This window comes from Rhinopithecus roxellana, chromosome 9 (genome assembly GCF_007565055.1).
Source record: "Rhinopithecus roxellana isolate Shanxi Qingling chromosome 9, ASM756505v1, whole genome shotgun sequence".
In the NCBI taxonomy this organism is placed as follows: Eukaryota; Metazoa; Chordata; class Mammalia; order Primates; family Cercopithecidae; genus Rhinopithecus; species Rhinopithecus roxellana.
This window is the reverse complement of record NC_044557.1, coordinates 87,697,526-87,711,168: the sequence shown is the minus strand read 5'-3', so window position 1 is coordinate 87,711,168 and position 13,643 is coordinate 87,697,526. Positions and strand designations below refer to the sequence as shown.

At 48.5% G+C, this 13,643-nt stretch overlaps 1 protein-coding gene across 1 annotated transcript in view; it reads right to left on the bottom strand.

Moving 5' to 3' along the window:
- Positions 1-13,643, bottom strand: part of COL22A1 (collagen type XXII alpha 1 chain) — a 303,439-nt gene that overhangs the window by 14,113 nt on the left and 275,683 nt on the right. Inside the window, exons 53-58 of the mRNA XM_010364508.2 lie at positions 12,235-12,279; positions 11,355-11,408; positions 9,857-9,910; positions 4,220-4,273; positions 2,656-2,727; positions 1,014-1,049 (exon numbers count right to left, since the gene is read on the bottom strand). Of these exons, the coding sequence (XP_010362810.2) occupies positions 1,014-1,049; positions 2,656-2,727; positions 4,220-4,273; positions 9,857-9,910; positions 11,355-11,408; positions 12,235-12,279 (315 nt within the window). The remainder of the gene's footprint in view (positions 1-1,013; positions 1,050-2,655; positions 2,728-4,219; positions 4,274-9,856; positions 9,911-11,354; positions 11,409-12,234; positions 12,280-13,643) is intronic.

The following is a 13,643-nucleotide window of genomic DNA, read 5'->3' as shown; positions in this document are numbered from 1 at the left end:
ACACCCAGTGAGTGGCACCCTGTGGCTGGGGTGAGGTGCAAACACTTTCCAAGCATGAAGCTATCTGATTCAGTTTCAAGCAAGTGACCACCTCCTCGCAGTTAAGAACGTGACCCAAAGGCACAGAGTAAAAATGCATCTTCCTCATTCAAGTGGGAGGATGCAGGCTTTGAAACGGAGAAGCTAATTTCCATAGACCTACTTTCTCTGCATTCAATCATTCTTCTGTTCATCTCTCATCAAATATTTTTGGTATCTAGTGTGTGCTGGTCTCCTGGGCTACAGCAGAACAGAGCAGGGTGCTAAAACCAAGCATTGTGAGGGGTCTGCTTTGCTTCAGTGTAAAGGAAAGTTGGCAAAAGGAACATTTCAGCTGAGACCTCAGGATGAGTAGGAATAAGCATGGGAAAAGTGGGCCTTTGGAAAAGAACTTGCTGTATCTCACGAGCTAAGAGGCCAGTGACTGGAGCTTAGAGAAGGAGGGGAGTGGTGGGACTGCGGCAGCCTGATTCCACGGAGAGAGCAGGGGGAGGGCAGAGCTGCAGGTTGTACTGTAGCGTCTCCATATGCTTATGCTCTGCAGACCCTCTGCCTGCTGGGTGAAAGACTGTGGAGGGGCAAGACTGGACAAAGGGAGATCCATAAGGGGATCACTGCAGTGTTCAAGTGAGAGCAGGTGACAGATTAGATTAGAGTCCCAGGGGCAGAGACAGAGAGAACTGGACAAAACCAACAGGTATTTTGAAGTCAGAGTTGACAGGATTTGTTAATAGCTTGGATGCTGAGGGCTAAACAAATGAAACGGACATATCAAGATGGTGCCCCTGCACTGGCTCCATAATCTGTGGGGCTCCTGGCAAAATGTGTTCAACAGGCATTAAGGATTTCAAAACAGTGAAGGCAGACAGTGTTAAGGCAAGTGTGGGCCCTTCTAAGCCGAGGGCCTGAGACTGCGTAGATTGCCCATCCGTGGGAAAGGGTTGCCAAGGGGTGACTGGGCATGTGATACTTGCCTCCTTGCCTGGGACTCCTTTCTCTCCTGGTTCTCCCTGGAAAACAGAACAGAATATCAGTGGCTCTGCAGCATCAGCCCAATGTCAGTACTAAGGCTGTCTTTAAAACTGACATTTCCACTCAAGTCATGTTCCAGCAAAGACAACAATCGATGGTCTCTCTGGCCAAGGACATCCCAGACAGGCTCTCTGGCCAGCCTGTGCAGGGGAAAGCAAAACATCGCCCCAGGTTAGGAAAAGGAGCCACAGGTTAAGAGCTCCTTGTCAATGGGATGGGTATGACTCCACCAGGAGGGCCTCCAGGATATCAGTTTTACAAATAGTCCTGTTGTAGTCAGGAGGCCTCTCTCAGAAGCAGGCTCACAATGTGTGAAACAAGAAGCCAATAAGACACTGGGCTCCAGGTTCAATTCTTGGCTCCTCCACTGTTTGACTCTGTGACCTAAAACAACCTTCCTACAACTTCCATAAGCTCTCTGTGCCTCAGTGTCTTCATCTGTAAAATGAGAACAGTGGTTGCACCTGCCTCAAGGATTACTGTGAGGTGTCAACGTGTTAATTCTCCTAAAGCACACTGGGCAGCAGCAGGCATGTAGTAAGGGCTGGACAAACACCCCATTCTTATCATGACTCAGGAGCAATTGCTGCAGGGCATCCACGGGAGTGGGTGCCTGGCTGCTCAGTGGCAGCACATTATTAACAAGGGGATGGAGAAGGAGACTTGGCCTTTAGCAAGGGAGTGCATAGGCCCATGTAAAAATCAGTGAATGGGACCATGCAAAGCCTGGGCAGCATGGTAGAAAAGGGTAAGAGGGGCTACCACCTCCAACAGGCTGGGCTTGGCTGGCAGTGGGGCATGCAGAGGGGTCAGAATTCAATTGGAGAGGATAGACAAGAACATGGGCAAGCTCTCTACTCTGGCATGTTGCATGCAAGCCTCATTCATCAGGTCAGCAGTCCAAGCAGTGGACTGCAATATGCAGATGACACCAGAGGGCTCCACTTGGAAATGTTTGAATCCCTTAGCATCTCTCTGTCCAGAAACTTGGCAAAGATTTCCTTACAGCTTCCCCCTGACTTAAGCTGTCAAAAGACCTTGACTCAAGGATGAGCTGGAGCGCAAACCTACCACGTGGCTTTGAATAAATCACCTACGTGTTCTGACCCAATGGCTCAAACTTGCTCACCTTTACAATTATTTCCAAGCATCCTTCAAGTTCTAGGATCATGATCAACACCATTGTCCCACCACATGCATTATTACAATGGTTTGTATTTACTGAGCACCTGCAATGGTCAGGAACCATTGCTGATCCCTTTATATGAATGATTTCATTTAATCCTCAGAAGCAGATGCTGTCATTATCCTCATTTGAATAATGAGACAGCTAAAGCATAAGAGGTTACAATACTTTCCTAAGATCTCATGATTAAGGAGTGATGGCACTGAGATTCCCATGCAGGTGTGACCTCGGGGTACTCCACTGTCTCATAAGCTGTGATGCAACTTTGACTCCACACCAGGTCACCATGGCCTGAGCAGACAGAACTGAAGACACAGGAGGTGGCAGGGAAGGTACTGCACGTGAACGTCACAACCTGGAGCCAGGTATCTTGGGTTCCATTGGGGTTTTCTGCTTACCGGAGGCCCACGGGGACCCAGGAAGCCAGGAAGTCCTGGGCTGCCATTTTCCCCTTTGCTTCCTTTCTGGCCCTGCAAAGAGAAAACTGAGAATTAATTCCTCAAGGTCATGTACCAACTCAAGCAGATTCGGAAACCTTGTGACCACTCTGAAATCAAAAGGCCTGAGACATCCACTCCACACACAAATCCTCCCATGATGGAGGGGTATGGGTTAGAAAAAGACACGGGGTCTTGGGACTCCTGGTAGTGCTGTCATAGGAGGGGAAGAAGATGAGAAGTCTCCCTGTAGACAGCCGAGGGTCTTTCCATTTGAGACAACTAAAACAAACTGGCACAGATATTTAACAAAGACCCTGAGATGTGCAGAGCTCTCCAAGGAGTGCTCTAGTGAGATGGCATACCACTGCCCATGAGGTGGCCAGAGCTCACTTGGTAGAATCACATTTTGGGAAAGGACTTCGGGAATCTTTCAACTTCAACTTTTCTGGGGAGCCATCATGCATGGGTCAGTACTTCCAGGATCAACTCTGCACTAGGGGAGGTGATGGGTCCAGTTTCATGACCCAACCCCACCTCCTCTGTTCTCTCTCACGAGCAGCAACAGGTCTCACACCATAGCCCCTGAGGGAGGTCACTACATTTCCTAGGAAGTTGGATTCCTTTTGCATAGCTGTCCCTAGTCCAACAAGAAGAGGGTCTCTGCTAGGGTGATCAAATGCCCAGTTTGCCTGAAACCAGTAGGTTTCCCAGGATACAGGATTTTCCAACTGGGAAAGTTCCTCACAAACTGAGATGCACTGGTCACTGCAGTATCTGAAGTACCAAGCCCTGGTCAGCCCATTGTCCAATACAATTGACATTTGACTCACACGTTGCAGGTGGCCTTCTGAGTCAGGTGGCCAATTTTAGCAACTAAAAATACAAGAAGACTAGATTGGAAGGAGACTAGTGCCCGGAGCTTTCCTCATCCAATCCTAGAACCCATTAAGGAACCATCTTCCCCACCATGTCTCCCCACCTACCAGGACTGAACCCCAAATCTTGTATTTGCTATCTAGCTGACCAGGACTCTGCCAATTGGTATGCACCCTCTCTCTACTACCTGCCCATTGAGCTCTCTCTGCTACCTACCTGTTGATCCTTTTTGTCTCCCACCCCCGTCCCTACCTCCATTTCCATGCTGCACACTTTCTTTGTCATTCGAGGTGGGAAGGGTTGCTCGGTCTGACCTTGTCCTTGCATCCTCTGGAAACATCAAACTTCTACCCTACAACCTCGTTAAATTTTTTTTTTTTTAAATGTTTGTTTTGGGTGCCTATGGATGTAGACCATAGATGCCTATGGTTACAGCCAACAAAGAGCCAAGAGCATGATCATATGTACTTTAAACCTTAAAAATGGGCCCCATGGAGCTTCTTACCTCCGACTTATTTCTACCACTCAAACCCGTATTTCCCCACCGACGCTTCTAGGGACAGAGGCTGGACAATCTGTAATGTGAGCCACAAGCCCTTTCAAAGCTCACCCCAACACCATTACATAGCAGCCAAAGAGAACTCACGGGGGTTCCTGAAGGGCCAGGCTCTCCTGGAGATCCCGGTGATCCATTCTTGCCCTGGTGGAAGAAACAGGGATAATCATCCTGCCAGGGCATCAAAGAGCAGGACGGTGGAACAAAGAGATAGACTGATGCACAGGACTTGGTTTTATATAGAATCTGTTACTCTAGCCAGTGTGGCTCTCAGTCAACCACTTCATTATTCAGAGGATGTTTCTCAACTTCTAAAAGGAACTGTAATATTTAATTCATAATATTCTTGTGAAATTAAATGAGTCCGTGGGCATGAAAAAGTCTAGCCTGATGAGTGGTGCCCACAGCTGAGGCACAGTAAATAATTATGACCACATTCATTTATTCACCTATTCATCCTTCCATTCAGTTGCTGTGCTGAAGAACAAGCAAACCATCTAACACAACCCAGCTTACACGCAATTGCTCACACTGCCACAGTGCTGGTCTCCGCTTAGGGAGCATGTCCATGCCCTTATCTCCTGCGACTCTCCAACTAAGGAGATCATTATACTCTCATTTAAAATATGTAGATACTGAGGCACAGAGAATAAAAATGGCCTGTGCAGAGTCATGCAGCTACAAAATGGAAGGTCCATTCACTCCAGATTCCAGGACTGAGGTTTCCAAGTCTAATTCTCTCTAACTTCACAGAGATATATTGTGCACATTCATAGTTTTGGCAAATACATTTAACAAATAGGATCCCAGTGGAGTAAAAACAAGAAAGCTCAAGAATGTTCCTGGCTACTCCCTTTCAGGATCAGACAAATTTCTATTAAGCCAAAATTCACAGCTTCAATTCTCCAGGCTGTGTCATTCTCTTCCTCTGCCCACCACACTCCCCCACTCAGGGCACATTCCCATTGGCTGCTGTGTCTTTACCTGGCTCTCTTCCTCACCATGAGTAACCCAAAGGCAGAGTCTATGCCTTGTCGTTCTTTATATTTCCAGCCTAGGAGGAGCGATCCTCCTTGTGTGTCTCCAATGCAGTGCCAGACACACAGGAGGTTTGCTGCTAAATAATGAACCAAGGACATCCTAGAGAATCACTCTCCATTGATCCTTTAACCAAAAAGTGTTAATGCCCTATAATCTGTGAAACATGCATTCACAAATGTGTTGGATTCATGGAAGCATGTTCCAGTATAAAGTAGCTGATGCTGACCGGGCACTTCTTACATACCAGACTTCTTCTAAGAGCTTTGCATTTCGCATGCATTAACTCACTCACTGCTCACATCAGACCCAAACATCATCACCCTTTTACAAATGGGGAAACTGAGGCTCAGAAATGCTAAGCCACCTGCCTGTGAGGCAAGGGGAGGAGCTGAGATCTGAACATAGGCAGCACTGATTCCACCTCATACTGCTCTGCCCCTCCTTAAGGACATGCCTTACGGGTCAGCGATCATAAATACAGCTTCCACCTCATGCCTCCAAAGCACATGCATGGCCATGGCCTCATGTCACTGGATCCTGCCAGGAATCATGCAACACAGACGTCTTTCTCCCCATATCCCAGAACCCCCTTAACAGACCTGCCAGGGATCGCTGAGCTAGTAAGGTCTAAAATCAGACCAGCCAGCTGGATTTGTGGACTGCTTACCCGTACTCGGCCCCTTCCGCGAACGCTGCATAACGCTTCTCCCTGCACCTTCCTCCGCCCACCAACCCATCTGTGTCCCTCTAAAAATATGTACTTTGCCTTATCCCTATGGAAATTCTATCTCTCCTCCTTCTTCCTCTAATCTTCCCTTTGCAGGGAGGATAAGGGCCAAGACATTGCAGAGAGGATAAGGGCCAAGACCCAGTAGCATACAGTGCCGACACAGGCCATGTGCACAGAAGGCAGGGTGGGTGGTTCTGGACGGCTGCCTGTGCTCTGTGCACTTGAGGCCTATTGGGGCTGGGACCTGGTTCCCTCCCAGGCTACAGAGCCACTCCTGTGTCCTGGTCTCCCTCACCAAGCCCCTTGGGTCTCTGCTTCCCAGGAATGGAAACCACAGCTCCCCTTTTCAACCCTTTTGAGCTCCAAACTCCTATTCTAAGACCCCTCCTTCCAGGATGATCTTTCTGACAAGGACATCTAGCACACGCCAGCCAGGCTGGGTGTTGCAGCTGCAGGCTCTTGAATGAGAATGCTGGGGTCCAAATCCTGGCTGTATCACTGACTTGCAGCGTGATCTTGGGCAAGTTACTAGACTTCTCCGTGTCTCCATTTCTCATCTGTGAATGGGGACAGCAATGACACCTGTCTCACAGGGTTTGGGGAGAAAATGAAGGAATCGTGAAAATGCCTCATGCAGTCCCCAGCACTGAGCTTCACTCCACTGGTGCTTGTTGGAAGCTAGTGGCTGTGAGGTAGTTGCCACATGGGTCATTCTTACCCCGGGGTGGCTGTAGATTTTAGAGAAAGCAAAATGAGAGTTTTCAGGCCACACATACATTCACAATCACCACAACTATTGATGGAGGCACTCTATACATATTCAGTGTCCATTTCAAAGTTGTGTGAACTTGCCAGAATCCTTCTAACTCAGAAAAGCACAGAAATTACAGTGGAGTAAAAATGAGGTTCTCAGAGAAAGAACTCAGAACTATTCTGTTTTTTAAAAAAGTAGATATTTGGCGAACTTCAGCAGCTCATTTTTGGTATCAAATTCCTTACGATGCACCTGAGAATTGATAGGAGCAAGCTAGAACCACACAGCAGCCTTTGGGGGCCTTGGGATTTTGGGGCCACCCCCCAAAGCATGTGGTATGTGAAGCCCTTCACAACCTCACCAGGCCAGCTGCTTTCTTCCACGTCACACACCTGTTCTGAGTACTCGCTGCTCACCAAATGTCACTTCCCAGCCAACCATGGTGGCTTACACCTATAATTTCAGTACTTGGGGAGGCTGAGATGGGAGGACTGCCTGGGCCCAGATGTCTGAGACCAACTTGGACAACATAGAGAGACCTCATATCTACAGACATTTTTTAAAATAGCTGAGCATGGTGGTATGCACTTGTGGTCCCAGCTACTTGGGAGACTGAGACAGGAGAAGGGCTTGAAACCAGGAGGTCGAGGCTACAGTTAGCCGTGATCATGCCACTAAAGTCCAGCCTGGGCAACACAGTGAGAGCCTGTCTCAAAAAAGGAAGTCACTTCCCTTTCCCTCTTCTGTGCCTTTGAATGTGTTTGCACTCATCAATAATTTGATTGCTGCCCGATGCCAAGAGGCCAGGGAGAGAAGCAGAGCAAAGGCCCCTCTTGCCTCCAGGAATGAAGAGGACGTGGCTCGGGGCACATTCCAAGGGCTGGGCACTGTTCTCTCACTTCACTGGATTACCATGCTGGATTCTTACAGCCTCCTTGTTCTGTCCGGATTGCCTCCATTTTACAGATGAGAAAACTGAGTCCTGGGAGAAGTGAAGAAACTCACCTAGTTCATGTGATGAATATGGGAGAGGCAGAAATCAAGCCCAGATGGCTGAATTCCAGAATTGGTTGCAAAAGCCCAGTGAGGGAGCCGGGGAGACCCGGTCAGAACCACGTCACTCCTGGGGGGCTCTGGAGCAGGGTTTCTCAAATTTTTGTCCTTATCCCTCCCTCTCCAGTTGCCTTTTTACATATTTTTTCCTAATCTCGCCATATGAAATTTTAATATCACAGCTAAGCTACACATCTGTTAATGTACTGTATTCGTATCTGCATTTGACACACACTCTTTGACACCTCAAGAATCAATGTTTTCCCCATGGGGTTGATAACACCCCATTGAGAGCTCACACTTGGGGAGCCTGGACTTCAGCTCATTTGAGTCACTGTGGCCCCATCAGGGGAGAACATGACTCTACTTGGTAAGTTCTGAAAAGATGGGACATCCAAGTTCATAGGATCTGCCACACACCTGCTCTCTACGATCTCGAAGACAAAGCCCACGCTTGTCTACAGTAAGATGGAGAATACAGGATTTGGCATCAGAAAGTCTTGGTTTTAAACCAACCTAAAGCTCTTACAAGCTGTGTGACCTAGACTTGAGAAACCAATATTCATTCACTTGTTTATCCCATCACTCATTCAAAAAATACACAACATACAAGCTATACAAAACAAGCCAGTTACAAAAGATAAAGTGTTGTGTACAAAATATGTATTCTGTATGCCCGTAGGCGTATTGAAAATATTTTAAAAGATACACAAAATGCTTCTAAATAGTGGCTTCCTCTGGAGGGTGGGATTGGGGTGGGGATGAAGAGGGAATTTTCTTGTTACTTTGTAACATTCAATTCTGTCAGATTGCCTCTACAATTAGCATGAATTATATTGATAATAATATATAGAGAGACACAGATATCAAAGCTGCCTTTCTGAGATGGCCCCTGGGCTTAAATGGGATAATGTATGCTTTTCTCTTTGCATAGCACTAGGCACCTAAATATCTATTTTTGACCTTCTCCATACTCTCTCAGGCTGCTCTTAGATAAGAGAAGGATTTGCCTCTTTGCACAAACAGGCAGAGATAACATCCAAATATTTATCAATCATATGGAATGCTATGGGGTTCAATTGTGTCCCCCCAAATTTTTAAGTCCTGACATTCAGTTCCTCTGAATGTGACCACAATGGGAAATTGGGTCATTGCAAATGTAATTAGTTAAAATAAGGTCATATTGAATAGGGTGAGCCCCTTACCCAATAAGGACTGGTTTTCTTATAAAAAGGGGAACTTTGGGCCAGGCACAGTGGCTCATGCCTGGATTCCCAGCACTTTTGGGAGGCCGAGTGGGGCAGATCACTTGAGGTCAGGAGTTCGAAACCAGCCTGGCCAACGTGGCAAAACCCCATCTCTACTAAAAAGACAAAAAAAAAAAAAATTAGTAGCATGGTGGCACGCACCTGTAATCCCACCTACTTGGGAGGCTGAGGCAGGAGAATCACTTAAGCCCAGGAGGCAGAGGTTGTAATGAGCTAAGATCGCACCACTACACTCCAGCCTGAGTGACACAGCAGGAATCCATCTCAAAAAAACAAAAAGTCAGGGGGGATATTTGGAGAGACACACAAGCAGGGAGAACACAATGTGAAGATGAAGGCAAAGGCCAGGGTGGTGCCCCCACAAGCCAAGGAATGCCCTAGGGAGTCAGCAAAGCCCCAGAAGCTGGGAGAGACACCCGGAATTATTCTGTCTCAGCCTCAGAAGGAACCAACCCTGTTGATCTGAATGTCAGGCTTCTGGCCTCCAGAACCATGAGGCAACACATTTCTGCCAAGTACGGTATTCCATTCACGGTACTTGGTTACAGCAGCCTCGGGAAACTAACCTCTAGCAAGCACCAACCCCTAGTGTGGCCCAGAGCTAGAGCAGAGCATCGGGGCAAAGTCCTACAGAGCTCCAGTGGTGCCCAGTGGCACCTTTGTAATTTTTCTATTGTTGTGGGGGATGGTCTCAGAAAACAAGATGAGTGTTGGGGGAGGTGACTAGGGGGACTTAAGGAGGCAGCTATTTACCAACTGCTAAAACATATTACAATTTTTTAACGACATATACAGTGGCACCAGAGGGAACTAACTAAATATCATTATGGTAACAGGCCCTGCAATAACATGAAGCACATTAGTCGCAAAGCAAAACTCACCGGTGGGCCCCTTGGTCCTTGGGGACCCTGTGGCCCAGTGGGTCCAGTGTCACCCTGGAACAAAGCGAGAAAGGTGGTGTCATCACCAAGTCGCTGTGTGAAGATGATGGCATCACAATATCAAATGTTAACCAAACCTCGCCAAGTTACCCAAAGGAATCAACAAACTGTCCAGCATGTTTCATCATCAATTGTCCATTATTTCAAATATGAACAAACTCCCTTCCTGTGGGTGAGTAAATGCATGCTAGCCCGCATTTGTGCATCCATTTATTCAGTTACTTCTTAGACATATGCATAGGGCTCCACACATTAGACTGATCTAGTAAAACAGATTCCACAGCTAAGAAAGCACATGTGAACTAGATCATATTTCTCCTAAGTATCCTTTCCAGCTCCATCATTTCTGGGAGCAGATCAGCCACAGGGACCATGTGCTCTGGTATGTCAAGAGCCACTGGGGAAGAATCCACTTCATCAATTTAAAGGCAGGTCTTGAAGGACCCGTATGGTGGGCATGAGACCACTTTGTACCTCAGTACCTGGTGCTTCTGCGTCTGACCAAACGGCCAGTTCCATGATGCCACTCTGCATCCCATATGTCCAGCCACCCTGCAGGATGCCACATGCAAAGGGCTGGTCCCTAGGGGATGTGGAGCTGCTGGATTCTGGACTCCAGGTAAGCTATTCCTGCCTCTGACTCCCTGGGTGACCATAAGTCAGTCCCTTAATCTCTCTGGATCTCAAATTTTTCATTTGTACACCTGGGGTCAAAATTTCCCTTATTTTGGCTGGGCACAGTGGCTCACGCCCATAATCCCAGCACTTTGGGAGGCCAAGGCAGGTGGATCACCTGAAGTCAGCAGTTCAAGACCAGCCTGACCAACAAGCTGAAACTCCATTTCTACTAAAAATATAAAAATAAGCCAGGTGTGGTGGCAGGGACCTCTAGTCCCAGCTACTCGGGAGGCTGAGACAGAATTGTTTGAACCCGGAAGGCAGAGGTTACAGTGAGCTGAGATCACAACACTGCACTCCAGCCTGGGTGACGGAGTGAGACTTCTTGTTCTGCTGAGATACCAACACCAAATAAAAGGGAGAGCCATTCAAGCGGTGTACAATTAACACAGCACACGGTGGTGGCAGTGAGGAGTGTTTAGTTTCTTTGAGCACGGCAAAGCCCGAGAGATGGAGAAATAATCCAGGAGAAACTCTGAAATGCCTCTCAAGTCCATTTAAGGCTGGACCCAACAGGCCTATCATTTGTACCAGTGGACAAATCACGACTGATCCAGAAAAGCTTCCTTATCAACCATAAAGCCCAGGTACCCACCCACTAGGCTGCAGGCTCCAATCTCATCCTTGCCAACCAATCCTGTGATGTCATCTGTGTGCCTCTTGGCAGTGCTGCCACCAACCACTGCGGGGCAGTTTCTGGGTGTTACTTCCTTGATACCCCCAGCTCCAGCCCAGCCAGGCCCCATAGGACCCCACTTACATCTTTTCCTGGTAAACCTTCCTGACCAGGAGGCCCCATGGCACCAGGCTCTCCCTAGGAACAAAAAGGGAAGGAGATGCTTCAGCCACTGGTTGCCTCAACCACAGGGGCATCTGAGGAGCTGGGAGAGGTAGAGAGACCCAGGGGCCCTGTCAACTTCTGTACGCAGAGCCTGGCCCTGAGTTGAGGTCTGTGGCACAACCAAGGCCAGCTGTGAGTGCCTCGAGCCATGCTGTGCCTCTCTGTGCAGCTCAGGCAAGGAAGAACAGCAGCTGAAGGCTCTGGCATATACACTTGGAATGCTGCCTCCTCACCTGCTCATGCACTTCACCCTCTCTACACCTGTGCTTGCTCCTTGGTGACTAGACCATGCAAGGGATCTAACCAGCTGACCCCTAATGTCACTTCCATTCTGGGCATTCAGAGGAGACAGAGGAGTTAAAGGATAAAAAAATAGTTTCTGGAGTCTTCCAATCCAGGGTAAAAGTGATGCTTTCCATATATAAGATCTAGGACCTTGGGAAATCACCCATGTCCTCTGGGCTTCAGTTTCCTCCTCCGCAAAATGAACATAATAGCAGCAACCGCCTCACAGGGCTCAGGGCTGACGTGTATGACACACCTGAGTCCAGACTGATTCGGCCAAACTGGTTGGCCATGATAATGCCTGGACCCCAGAAAAACCACCTGAGGGAATTAGGCCAAGAGGTGGGGATGGTGCATCCAAGGTGTCCCTATGCTGGCCTGTTCCATGCTGGTGTGCTGCGTGTCCTCTCTTGGGTGAGGCACTGCCATGGCCTGCAGGCTGCAAGAACCATCTGTCTGGGAAGTGTAAGCTCTGCCCACCTCGGGGGAACTCCAAAGTGAGGCGCCCACTTACTCGGGGACCAGGTGCACCAGAATCGCCTGTGTGTCCCTTGAAGCCCTAGAAGGAAGAGAATGGAGTTACCCCATGACAGAGCAGGCTCTTGGGGCAGAAGGCAGGCATCCCTCCCCGCCTGCTTTGACCCACGTTGCCCCCACTCATTCTTTACCATTTGCAGGATACTGAGCCCTCCTTGGTGCCACACTTTGTGCCAGAGGTTTGACCGCTGGACACCAAGAGCCCTTCCTCCCAGCCCTCTCTGTACCGTGGGCCGGGCCGCCAGGCCTCATCCCACAAATGCCTCGGAGTGTCAGGGCATTGCCCTACTGGTTCAGGTGTCTCCTGCACTCCTTGTTCCTCCTGATTGTTCTAGGCTCACAGCACATGGCTTGGCCGGCCCCTCTCTGCACGGCTCCTCAGTCAGGTGATTCCCTTGTAGGGAACATGGCTTTCACCCAGAGTTAGGTCCTGTGGCCCCTTCCTTGTTCCTGTGGCCATTTCTGGTCCTACCAACACCCCTGAGTAGGTTCAGCTCTGGGAGTTACATCCCGGGCCATAGCGCTGGGGTCTCCTTGTTCAGAGTTGCACCTTGGAGGCATATTACCTGAAGCTCCGCTACAGAGCTTCGGGTCTTGTGAGTGAAGATTAAATCATTAGCAGAGCTGAGACCATCATTTTTAATCTCCAGACCCACCTGACAGTGTGAAAATCCTCACCTGGTGGATGTAAAGCTATAGCTCAAGGATAAAAAAATGCCCGCCTGGCATAGCTTTGCAGTATTAAACTATGGAAAGGATTGCCATATGCTCTTAAGTTTCATGGAACTGGGCTGACTTCGGAGTTAGGTCTGGGATGGGCCATGGCTCCCACTTTGTAGCTGTGGGATCTTGGGAGCTCTACTTCTCTTCTCTGGGACTCAGTTTCCACACCTGTAAAATTAGGATAGAACCTACTTCTGCAGAGTTGCCGTCAGGACTGAGTAAGACTGAATAAGGACTGCACAGTGCTCTCCAGTTGTTCAAAACAGTCCAGCTACATTTCCCTGGAGAGGGCTGGGGTTTTCTTGGGGCTCCGCATCTTCCTTAAGGACCCCAGAATTCCAAATTCAGCCAGCCCAGAGGAAGAGACTCTGGTGTGCTCTCCTCCCATCTAATCATGACAAAAGTACCAATGGAAGGAGCCACACTCAATGAGCCAGGCACTCTGCTGGGAATGTTACATGTCCTACCTTCTCCTTTAGTACTTATAACCACTCTGCAAGAATGGGAGTCATTATGACTGCCGTTTCACAGAAGAAGAAACAGGGGTTCAGAAAAGTCCTCGTCGCGACCAAGGTCACAAAGTCAATACATGACAAAGTAAATGCTGAATCCAGGTCTTTCTATCTGAAAACCCACTCCATTCTACAAAGCTTTGTCCTGACT